At 39.0% G+C, this 13,414-nt stretch overlaps 1 protein-coding gene across 1 annotated transcript in view; it reads left to right on the forward strand.

Moving 5' to 3' along the window:
- The window catches only part of LOC135470835 (zinc finger protein GLIS3-like), a 69,150-nt gene that overhangs the window by 33,083 nt on the left and 22,653 nt on the right, over positions 1–13,414 (forward strand). The window contains exon 3 of the mRNA XM_064749880.1: positions 6,932–8,613. Within this exon, the coding sequence (XP_064605950.1) occupies positions 6,932–8,613 (1,682 nt within the window). The remainder of the gene's footprint in view (positions 1–6,931; positions 8,614–13,414) is intronic.

A 13,414-nucleotide genomic window follows, 5' to 3' on the forward strand; every position in this document is an offset into this window, starting at 1 on the left:
GTGTGACATAATGCCAGGGTTTGAGTGTGACATATGCCAGGGTTTGAGTGTGACATAATGCCAGGGTTTGAGTGTGACATAATGCCAGGGTTTGAGTGTGACATAATGCCAGGGTTTCACATAATGCCAGGGTTTCAATGTGATATTGACATGATTTGAAGTATAATGCCAGGTTTCCAGAATGATTATATGGTGTTACATAAATAAATATGGGTTTCATCGTTTCATTCTGCAATAATATGCCAGGCATTTTAATTGTTTTAGGATGATTGTCTTTATTATCGTCACAAAATGTTTAAATATCACAAAATATTTAAATATAATGTAGTTAGTTATGGCTGTTTTGAAGACTGTGCCAAGAGGGATAGTTTCAATTTTGACATTATAAATTATCCTATAGCAATATACGAAGGGTCCTGCATTATGGCATGTACATGTCTCACCTTGTAGCATTTATTAGATCCTCTGTGTTGTGTAATGATTTCAGTGAACATAGCAGATTATTAAAAAACTGGTGGGTCAAAGTTATTCCATCCAACACATTCACTCTTAGTTTCTTAAGTTCAACAATGAGTGTAATTCACAGATCTCAGATCTAAATTCTGTTGGGGCTATGCTTGCTTCCCAGGGGCAGTTTGGTGTGCAAATATTGAGCCTACGTTAAAGCTTATATTATCAGGATCGTGGTGATAAAACCAATTTAAATCATTCAAACAGTATAGAGTCCTCCTCACTTGTGCACTAAATGTCTTTCCTTATTGTGAATTATGTATATCAAGGGGGGAGGGGGTTAGCTGTTATTATTGTTTATATTATTACTTATACACAAGTAATATTACTTATAAACATGTATTTAGATAAATACATGCGGAAGGTATTGACTTCAGGTACTGTTAGCTAGTGCTACCTAAACCTTGTTACCCAGTAATACCTTACTTATCTGCAGAGGTTCCCCTGCCAGACCAGCAAGCCTGAGTCACAGGGGGAATATGTATCGCACTGTTGCCATGTAGCTGGGCCTGCAAAGAACTCCCCGATAGAACTGTTAAAACAGTGATAAAAATACCTGGTTTTCTGTGTCAGTGGGAAAGTAAACATACAAGGAAGAGCTACATGTAGTGCCGGCAAGTCTTCTGATCAGTGCTATACACACACATTCTCTTAACGTCTTCACCAGTACAATGGAATTTCCCGGCTGATTTTCTGTGGCAAGCTTAAACCTGTATTTAAATTCAGGAATTAATTTTGTAGTAAACTCTTTCCAAACCATGACTACAGTCTTGTTTACACATATTTTTACCTATAATTCTTTTCCCGTAAATATAAAGTATCTGTTTTTGGTCTTCTTCTTCAAAAAAAACAAGGGCCTCGTGGATGCCTGTTGTTTAGTGTGTACATTAATTGATGTTAGAACATTCCAGAAAAGTTAAAAGAAAACATGAAAGGTATTCAAGATGAAGTCATGGTGTTAGTAGTTAGAAGTCAGTAGTCTACATGGTGAATACCTGTGAAATTCCTATTCATGGTTTGAGTGTAACTGCATTTACATGTAGCTGAGTATCTCACTTCTGCTACAGTACCCTATTTCTTCAACCTTTTCAACCGCCTCTGCAACCAATATTTTGAAACATTCTGAGAGAACAATGCGGTATAATTCGCAGTTTTATGAAGCTTGCATTTTTAGTGACACAGACAAAACAATTTTAACATCATTTTCTGAATAACTGTATGCTTGAATTCCACTTAAAAAAGTGCTTTAGTGATTGAAAAGGTTGAAGATTTACAATAATTCTTCTAATTTTATGACAGATATCAGTAGTACAAAAGCAAAAAATTTGCATTTCTCTCTGTTTTCACAGAAGTAAGGATAACTATAGGATGTCTATTGTATAGATTAGCCCTGTGAGAAAAGAGAAACTGTGTTACAGTATTTACATGTATATAAAAAGAGCAGACCAGATCTCCCAAAAATTCAAAGAATTAGGGTAGGTTGCCACAGTATGGGATAAATGCTATTGTGGAAGTATCATGTGCTTTTTAAGTCATAATTGTTCATTCTCTGCCCATGTAAAATTGGCAGTGTATTTTATGAAGTAGCTGCATGTGCCACATGTAGCTAGCCGAAGTCCTTGCATGTTGTCACTCAGCTAGTATATGTAAGTTGACAATTAAACAAAAACTAGACCCTGACAGAAAGAAGTAAACCATATAGATATGTCTGTGACATATATGTAATGGTTTAGGTACATGTATAAAAATATCCTTATGAATTAATCATGCCGCAAGAGTTCACAATACCACAGAACATTTCGTGCAGGGCATTTATTTAGATAGCCTCCAACCAAAATGGAGTGGTGAGAGATAACCTTTGAACTGAAATAGTCTAGAATTTCCAAGAGTATCCAAAATTATATATATATATATATATATATATATATATATATATATATATATATATATATATATACATGCCTTTACTTTATGGTATATAAGTTATCTGTACAAGTAGGTGTTTTAATACAGGACATATTTCTGTGATGTGCCTAAACAGGTGAAAGCGAAATCAATACTTGTCCCTTTCCCCTGTACATTAAATTCACTGCCGTTTTGGTTAGGAATAGGAGTCTTGAGCAAAGTTAGCACATTTCTTGACTGATACACATACAAGATAGATGTGTAATTTTCGTTATATTTATTGGAAGTCAGTCTGGTTATCTGATACTGTCCATTGTGATCACTTCCTTGCACACCATTCTGGTTGTTGACTTCATCGTTCTTGCCCCTTTAAGAGATTTTCGGTGCCATGTTTATAGGCAGGTAGCCAGTGAACCCTGATATAGGGGTGATTGACGGGATCAGAGAAACCCTTCCTTAGTGCCTTTTTATGGCTTCTCTGGTAATAGTGTAATTATCAAATTCTTACCCATGTTCAACCCTTAAGTGATATTAAAAGTGCAAATGATTGATCTATATGCGGTAATTAAAGGACATTTAGATGGCTAATGAATTTAGGCTGTTGTTGGGACATTTGTTCATGTTTATGACAAGCAGGGCTTATAAGGCTCATGGGTAGACCTCAGTTACACCTAGCGTACACATGTCTGTGATAATCCACTAATACAACGCATTTATTTGTTAAATTGGCTGTTCTTTTTTAACCTTGTTTTCAAGAATTGTTACATTCTACTGATTGTTATACAAATGAAAAGTTGTTGTAATCTTCATTTGGATAATATTTGTTGTTTGGATTATATGTGCTAAACTGCAATACACTTGCACATTTCTAATACATCTAGAATTGAAAGGGAAGTGGGGGAACAGTTTCAAAAATTTAGAACATTAACTACATGTAGCTGCTACGTGAGGTGATAAAAGTGGTTATTATGTTGTCCATGTAGCTGCTACATGAGGTGATGAAAGTGGTTATTATGTAGCTCCTGTAGCTGCTACATGAGGTGATAAAAGTGGTTATTATGTAGTCCATGTAGCTGCTACATGAGGTGATAAAAGTGGTTATTATGTAGTCCATGTAGCTGCTACATGAGGTGATAAAAGTGGTTATTATGTAGTCCAAGTAGCTGCTACATGAGGTGATGAAAGTGGTTATTATATAGTTCATGTAGCTGCTACATGAGGTGATGAAAGCGGTTATTCTGTAGTCCATGTAGCTGCTACATGAGGTGATAAAAGTGGTTATTATGTAGTTCATGTAGTTGCTACATGAGGTGATAAAAGTGGTTATTATGTAGTCCATGTAGTTGCTACATGTGGTGATAAAAGTGGTTATTATGTAGTCCATGTAGCTGCTACATGAGGTGATAAAAGTGGTTATTATGTAGTCCATGTAGCTGCTACATGAGGTGATGAAAGTGGTTATTATGTAGTCCATGTAGCTGCTACATGAGGTGATGAAAGTGGTTATTATGTAGTCCAAATACCTGCTACATGAGGTGATAAAAGTGGTTATTATGTAGTCCATGTAGCTGATACATGAGGTGATAAAGTGGTTTTTACGTAGGCCATGAGGTCTTCCTTAGCCATTCCAGCCACTTTATGTTTTTAGGCACATGTTGTTGGATAAGGATTTGCTTATCACAACATTTCTTTTAGTTTTTTACAATTGTTTTGTTTTTAACAAAATTCTTTAATTATGCGATCATTTTTGACCGTTTACAGTGAAAAGCGGAGCGGGTGCTATATTTTTAGCAGACTGATTCAGGCCAAACCAACTATCAGGGTTTCCTAGAAGATTAGCGGGGCCTCCATGGATCAGTTGGTTAGCGGGCCTTGGGAAGGTCTGCAAGCAACCTGGGGATGGTTGTGGCTTTCCCCCCTTGAGTATGGTGTAAAACACTAACCAAATAAATAAATAAGCGAATAAAAGATTAGTCCTGACCATTGTGTCCAAATGTTTGAATCACCTACTGGGTGAGACGTGGCTTACAGAAGTGTGATGTGTGACATGACAAATGGCAGTGGTTCAGAGATAGACATGTAACCCATAATTTACTCAATGGTTACCTTTGTTGATCAAAACATTCTCTCTACTGCTGAATGTTGTGATTAATTCTACATGCTCGCTGTGAGCCCAAGTCCAGATCTTTAGTCATTTGTGGGAAGATCTTCCAGCATCCTACTCATAGTTATGGCTCTTGACAAAATAATTGAAATAACCTTTGATATATCGAAAACACCAGTCAGATAAATAAATGATAAAGTAAATTAGTTGACTGAGCAAAATCTTTTGCACACTGATTATGAAAGGATCATTGCAACATCAGTGTGTATTTTCTTGGTTTATGCAAATTATTCATGCTTTTACATTATGTCTATACTTAGTTGCTGTCCACATTGAAAGTGGGAGGGGCACACACAAATGCTGATGTTCTTCTCTCAGTCTGTAGGTCAGTCCCCTCTGTGTTGTGAAGACCATATGTGAAAAGCAATTCTAGAGGAGGATATCACTTTCAAATCTGGCTAAGGACATTGACAGGGATAAGGGATTTTGTATGTGAACAGTCACTACATATGCTGTGTGTCTATGAGTATGCATGTTCAAACGTTTTATACAGATAAACACATTAATCTCTACAGATTAAGTGTAGTGTAACAGAATGGCCTGTACTGCAAAATAATATTACCCCCTTAAGGGTTTTAGTGAGACGGTATTATACCACATGGCAAGCGTGGGTGTTGAGAGTTTGGAAACGTCATACACTTCTTAGCAGGATGTATTAGTGTCTGTAGTTGGCAGTGTGCCACTAGATGCTGTATGGGCAAAGAACAAATAGGGTTAATGCTCACTAACAAATTTAATGTGTGTGGCTTTCATTCAGTAATTCACAGGGTTAGATTAATTTATTTATTTGATTGGTGTTTTATGCCATACTCAAGAATATTTCACTTATATGATGGTGGTCAGCAGGGCCAGGGGAAACACATGACCATCCACAGGTTGCTGAGAGAGCCTCTCAGGTACAACCAGGGAGAAAGCCAGCATGAGCCAGATTTGAATTCACATTAACCACATTGGTCAGAGGCTTGTGAGTTATTGAGTAGTTAACCACTCAGCCCCAGAGGCCCCCCACATGATTAGAAAGTTCTGATGACAATATCTCCACATGTACGGCACATTTATTTTTGTTTGTGTTTGTGTTCAGCATCTGGAGTGCACTTGCCTGAAAGGATGTCGGGGAAATTAACTTCAAGTTTTGTTTCAAGTCTTACTTCCTTCACGGAATTTGTAAAATTACGATAATGCACGAACGCCACTTCTCACTACTTTTTCTGCACAGCTAGAATGAAACTGTTTTTTTTCTGTTTTCAAGTGAGTGTAATGTATTGACATAACAATTGGTTAGGTCTTTAGATATATTTGATAATATGCAATATAATTAGTTTCAATGGGGGCCTTTGTGGCTCAGTTGGTTAGCACGCTAGCGCAGCGTAATGACCTAGGAGTCTCTCACCAATGCGGTCCCTGTGAGTTCAAGTCCAGCTCATGCTGGCTTCCTTTCCGGCCATAACTGGGAAGGTCTAGCAGCAACCTGCAGTTGGTCGTGGGTTTCCCCCGGGCTCTGCCTGGTTTCCACCCACCATAATGCTTGTTGCCGTCATATAAGTGAAATATTCCTGAGTACGGCGTAAAACACCAATCAAATAAATAAATAAATAAATTAGTTTCAGTGAGGGATGTCAGTACATTTAGCTGAAACTTATGCAGTGAATTACTTGTCTCTGAAACATGTAATATGTGTTTCATTGAAGAAAAGTTTAGCATCAACTAGAAACCTGTTTTGCTTAAATAGTGGACTTAATGTTAACCAACTGTTTAAATAAATTTGTGTCTTGCCATGTGCAGTGTACAGGTGTGAAGTCATGGTGTACCATGTGTGTAGGATTTAGCGTGAAGATCAGACTGTACTGTAACATGAAATTGATTCCAATCAAGGATTATAACCACTGTATTTTCCCTAAAGTTTGGAATGTAGAAATACATTTTCAGCAGCACATAAATACATTAAAATGACATTTTTGATGCCAACACTTACGTTTTTCTGATAAGAAGTTAATCAAACTTCATGAAAAACTGGACTGGCCCTATAAGCTGGGTGAATCAGTCAGAATGCATCACTTGTAAAATGATGACCTTACCGTAGTTAAATGTGTTGTCCACTCATTAACATATTTCAATATTCACCAATGCGGTTGCTCTGAGTTCAAGTCCAGCTCATGCTGGCTTCCTCTCTGACCGTAAGTGGGAAGGTCTGCCAGCAATCTGTGGATGGTCGTGGGTTTTCCCCGGACACTGCCCGGTTTCCTTCCACCGTAATGCTGGCCGCCGTCGTATAAGTGAAATATTCTTGGGTACGGCGTAAAACATCAATCAAATAGATACATAAATAAATATTTCAATATTTGTTTATTACAGACCCCACAAGCAGCTATGGCCCGCAGTGCATTGGTATCACTCCAAGGACTGGAAACTATGGAAACCAAGCTCAGCGCATCTGCACTGTCACTTCTAGAGTGGGCACCAATGGGATCAGTTTGGTGGCATCCAGTTTACAACAGCCCACCAGCCATTTGTTACAAACACACACTCCCACCCCCAGCGAAGTCTCCAGTATCCGATCCAGTCCTCGACACACTGCGCCCACTCCAGCCATGTCAGTCACATCAGAAAATGCCAGATTTTCTACACCTGGTGGCTTCAACAATGGTAGTGGGACACAGAAAACTGCCTTTGTGGAGCCAGCACCAGTGCAGCAGAAAATGGAGTGGAACCCATACAAACCATTACCTGCCTTAAGCTCCATAACAAATGGTTCTGTGACAGGAAGTGAATACCTGAGTCTAACCACCCCAGGGAGTGCCACCTCTCACGGAACCACCTCGCTTTCGCCATACCTGCACCTTCCTGAGACTGTGTCCTCTCAGTCTGGATCCAGCATGGCTAGCCCTCGTCCATCGGCTCAGGTGAGAAAACGTGGCTTGTCGGTTTCCCCGCTATCTGCTGAGGGACTTGACATATCCGCTATCATTCGTTCCTCTCCTAATATGTTGAGTCTAAACGGTTTCCTGGGTTCTCGAGGATCCTCCGCAAGTCTCTCCCCGCAAACTGGCCCAGGCACTGGCTGCTATGGACATCTCATGAGGAATGGATCCAGCAGTCCTTATTCTGGCTCCGGTTCATCAGGAAATCGCTTCCTCAACTTAACTCCTTTAAGCCCTAACACCCTGGTGAAAAGGGAGCAGGACTTTGATGCCTTCTCTGACTGTGCAAGCATGATACAGCTTGAGATGCAGGGCAACAGACAAGAATCCGGCTTCATGAGCAACCATATGGTGGCTCCAAAGGATCAGGTGCACCTACTGGAACAAGGATACCATGATCTGAACATGAATGTCAATCTCCACATGAACGTTAACATCAATGGGAATCTCTTTGATCTTCCCGACAGTGGGATGGAGCAGGTCTCAGCCAACCCATCCAGCACATCAGTGTCCAGCACCCACTTCATGCGCCCTCCTCCATCCTATGCACAAGCTCTGGAACAGCAACATGGTCAGCAACGTCAACAACAACAACAACAACAGCAGCAGCATAAGTGTTATCTTCAGCAGCAACATCACCAGTATCATCCTCATCCACAGCAGCATCAGCAAGGTCATCCACATCTTCACCATTCCCAGCAGCAGGCCTCTCTGCACATGCAGCAGAACATCCTACATCATGTACAACAACAACATCAACAACAACAACAGCAGGACCAGACTCAGAGTCAGCCTCTGCCTGTGTACAGCCCTGCCATGGCTCTCACGACCAGCAACATCAGCAACATCAGCAACACTCCAGCCATTCCTAATGACGAGACTGGAGAGGATGAGTCGGAGAGACAAGTGTGCAGGTGGATTGACTGTAACCAAGTATTCCCTGAGCAGGATGAACTTGTGCGGCACATTGAGAAATGTCACATTGATCAGCGGAAAGGAGAGGACTTCACCTGTTTCTGGTCAGGCTGTCCTCGTCGTTACAAACCTTTCAACGCTCGCTACAAGCTTCTCATCCACATGAGGGTGCACTCCGGTGAGAAACCCAATAAGTGTACGGTGAGTGAACTTCCATTCAACATATGCCTCACCTGCTACTGTTGTGGAGTGTAAATGTCTGTCACATTGTAGCTTATACACGGAGTGTGATTGGTGTTATATCAGTCATACATCCATACATTGTCAGCTGGCAATTTTATATTGGTTGGATCTTTTGGGCTGTCAGAAAGTTCCCAGCCAAAAGGCAAAATAGGAGGAAAATCAGAACTTTTGTTCTTTCCTTAGCTTGGTGGGTATTGCCATAGCCTAGAATTTTTCACGTATATGACAGCAGTCAGTTTTCTGACCCAAATTTAAATGTATTCCCTACTTATTTATGCAAAGGGAAGTTGCTTCCAACTGTGCAAGTTTTCATCAATTAAAGTGAACGAACAAGAACCATGCTGGTTGTCATACTCATTCTGAAGAGTTGTAACCTTCGATGGTTTCGATGAATGAAACCAAAGATGTCTTGAGTGATCTAACTACAAAGTGCACAACGAATGCTCAACCCACATTATCATTTATGCTCCAGTTTACGCAGTAGTGTATGTAGAGGTTGCCATAGTTCAAGATGGTGAAAATGAAGTTCTGCATTGCACTACTAGCATACCACTGTGGCACCGTGACCAGCCCCACATCATTTCACCTTGGTTGATAATTCTAGGTACACTGTATATGAATTGTATGATATAACTTTTATATTAATAGTTCAGTATACTTCATTGATTGTTTCGGTGACTTTACTCAATGAAAGTTATAAGGTTTTTTAACTGTGCAAGTGTTGTTGGGTGTGACAAATGGTACAAATATCAAAATCGCCATAGCTAAGATTTCTTGGCTAAACATATACTTGTACATGTACCTTGCAATTAAAAATTAATGTAGGTATTTATTGATTTATTTGATTGGAGTTTTGCGCTGTACTGAACAGTATTTCTAGGGGACCACCAACAGGTTGCTGGGGACCATCCCACATACTGCTGGACAGGAAGTCTGTAATTATAAGTTAACTCTACTAACTATTAGGGGTCCATGCTATTACCCTAGTGGGACACTTTTTGAAATCGTTTAGATAATTATTATTATTCTTAGTCAACTCATAAAATTGCAATATTGCGAAAACTGGTAAAGCTAGAAAAACCAAACTTTGGAGTCTTAATAAGGAACATATGGAGCAACTTTGATGTTTTGTGTTGTTTCGCCAGTCACATGATTAAACAGCCATTTTGAATTTTAGTGATAAGTTTAAATAATCTTCTTCTCCAAAACGGCTAATCCATTTTAAAATCATAAACAATACACTATCTGGTGCCCCTTGGCGTCAGGATCACATTTCTACTAGAATTATTTTTTTACTTATTTTTTATAGTTTTCATGTTATGACAAATGAAAAATTGACAAAACCCTCCTGTTTAAATAACATGGGAACTTTGTGCTAAACTGCATGAAACCATATACTGCGGTTTATGGTGGAAGTGGACATCAGCTTTGCAACAATGTATTCTTTCTGTTTTTTTTTGCTCTGGGGCACCAACTTTGCAACAATGTGTTCTTTCTGTGTTTTGCTCTGGGGCACCAACTTTGCAACAATGTGTTCACTCTGTGTTTTGCTCTGGGGGCACCAACTTTGCAACAATGTGCTCTTTCTGTCTTATGTCCTCAGCTATCAGCAGAAGATCAAAACCGCCTATTCTCTGTGCTAGTCCTTAGTTTTTGGCCAATTGTAAATGATGCCTGGCAGTCTAGGGTTTAAATCCAGTATGTTCCTTTCCGGGTTTTTTTTTTTTTTTTTTTTCGTGTTTTTTTCCAATTATCATGAACTTTATAGACATCAGGCTACCAGAAGTGGTAAGACTAATAGCATGGACCCCAGCAATGCTGTTGGATAACAGCTTTAATTTATCTTGACCCAATATTCTTTGAACATTCAGTTAAATGTACTGTCAAGATGTACATGTATGAAAATTTATGCATGGTGTTGCTGTAATTCTTCAATGTATTCACATGTTTGCCATGTGTTTATTCAAGCATATTCTGAAGGCATTATACTGTGCTGGCTGATAAAATTATACTTTTTGTGAAGCCCATAAACTGGCCAATCCAACCAATGTAGTTGTATCTCTAATATCAAATAAAAAAATTTCATAAATTGCGCTGAAAATTGCTCTTTCATGTGCAAAAAGGTTGAGGAATTAAACTAATTTGCTGTTACAAAGTACATGTAAATGCATGTAAGTGTGTGATATGTTCACATTGTTATAGCAGACACACATGTAGACATGTTCAGTACATGTATGTGCATCATACTCAACTACATTAACCATTGAAGTCTCTCACAGTTAGTAGTATTTAAGGTTTCAGCAATTTAATTGGTTTAAAAACAGGACAAAGAGCATGTACATGTAGTTTTATGTATTACAGTATATTCATATACATGTACAGGTATGCTCAATTAGGAGTTGTATGTCCTATTAGTTTGGAATTGTTACAAGTACCATGTACATATTTAATCTGGCTCAGACATTTATAGTGTGTGTGTGTGGGGGGGGGGGGGGGGGGGTCTAGAGCCCACTTGTGCATGAATGTCAGTACTCTTAGTATCAAAACAAAGATGATTGCTCAAGCTAATCTCATAATCCAATGGTTGACTGACTTCAGAGTCAAATGTCACATTAATTGTGAACACACAAGAGGTTTTGCTGGTAAATGTGGAATGATGTGTCCTCCATGCATGTTATATGGCAATTGTGCTGTGTCTGCCCCTTATGGCTGTTCACATGCCCTCCAAATGACAAAGATTCTTCCTTTGAAGTCTAAACCCATCAACCCAAGCTGCTTCTCAAACATGACAACCACCTGTCTGATTTCGTGTAATTGTCCCATAAGCCACGTAACTTTATCAACCCAATTCTTTGTTCTTGGACACCTGGTGGCGACCTTGAGTGACATCAGGTGACCTTGTAACACCTATAGGGTAATTACAAGGTAGTTTACAACTCTTGCATTGTTGATAATATCCTGCAGTATTACTCCATGAACATTATGGTATAACCCTTAGGTCTTTGGCACGAGAACCTACATGTAGCTGTACTAAGGTGCCTGGACTTACATGTAACACCATACATGTATGTTCAAGGGACAATAAAGTTTTACCTTTACCAATAAAGTCCTGATTTATGATGAAATATTTGTAGAAACGCACCGTTCATATTGACTCTTCAAAAGAAAAAAACACGTAGGACTCGTGTATGTGCCATGTGATTTGTCAAGTTCTGTGACCTAAAGGAAATGGCGTTTGTCATATCTTCACTTGACTAACCGATATGGCAAATGTCACCACGTGAATGTGGCATGATTTTATGCTTGCATTTAGAAAACCCTTACTACTTGTAAGGCCTATACATATGCCTTGTTTTCACAACGGCTGTTGTAAGTATGTGCATAATATGTGATATAAGATGCACAAGTCAGAGCATAACTCTTTACTAATTAGTTCTCATCAAGTATCTTTTATTCTTGTTAAAGTAGGGAAGTTCAAACCTAATGTTTTCATGTACCCTCATCTTGCATTGCCCCACCAACATGTCCTTCCGGTTGGTATACATGTAAGATGCATGAAATACATGAAAGGCTTAAGACCAAAGTTTTTGGTTTTCTCTTGTTTCAAATGTAAAGATTGATTTTGGATGAGAAATGTTATGGATTATTATTTTGCTGACACACAGAAGTTTACAAAAAGACACCCTGTGGATTTTAGACTGAATATATTTCCAAATATGATTGAGTGGCTGAGGGGGTTAGCACTCCAGCATGGCGCAATATCCCAGAAGGCTCCCACCAATGCGGTTGCTGTCAGGTCGTACCTTGGAAGGTCTTCTGGCAACCTGCAGATGGTTGTGGTTTTCTCCCCCATGATGTTGGCCCCTGTTGTCTAAGTGAAATATTCTTGAGTACGGTGTAAAACCCCAATCAAATAAGTAAGTAAATAAAATATGACTAAAACTTAAGCCACAAGGTGGTGGGGATCACATGGTTAAAGCACTTTCAAGCTACCTGTATATGTAGCTGAGATGCACTTATTCAATCCCAGTCTTTGACAACTAATTTTCCAGACTCCTCTGCTTCCATCATTCTACGGGCTTTGGTGACAAGAAGCAATTGTAGATACTCTCTTTTTATGGTCTTTCATTATAAAATTCTCCTTCATATTTCTTATCCCTATTTCACACATAAGGCAATTTTAGCAGTTCTCCATCCATACAACTGACTTCTATTGACTCAATGTATAAATAAGAAATTCCTTAATGTGGCATATACAATAACAGTGGAAGAAAATACTGTAATAGATTTTTAATGTGGCATAATTTTTGTGATAGCGTTTAGGCGAAGAAATGGTTAAAGGAAGTTTGACAACAGTGATAACAGGCTGAAAACATCCTGTGTTTAAGTGAGGTCTTTATCCTTATTGCTCTCTTATAGAGAACTGTGTTGGTCACCTCCTACTGAAGGACTGCACGTCCATGACCTGATTTTTGAAATCTGTGTCATTTTTAGGTGCTGTGCACTGATTTATTTTAGCAGAAGGAGATAAGAGTGTCTTATAATAGCATATGTTCTGAGATGATCAGATGACTTGGGATTATTGTGGGCTTTACTTCAGTATTGACCTGACCTGTCTGTTTGTTAACGCTTGCGGTTCCGTCAACCATGTTACTATGTATAGAGCTACATGTTACACCTGTATCATGGGTGCATGAAAGTATAGGTGGCTATAATCCTCTAAACTGATTAGGAGATGTCATTTGGGAAGCTACAGTAT

This window comes from Liolophura sinensis, chromosome 7, assembly GCF_032854445.1.
Source record: "Liolophura sinensis isolate JHLJ2023 chromosome 7, CUHK_Ljap_v2, whole genome shotgun sequence".
Lineage (NCBI taxonomy): Eukaryota > Metazoa > Mollusca > Polyplacophora > Chitonida > Chitonidae > Liolophura > Liolophura sinensis.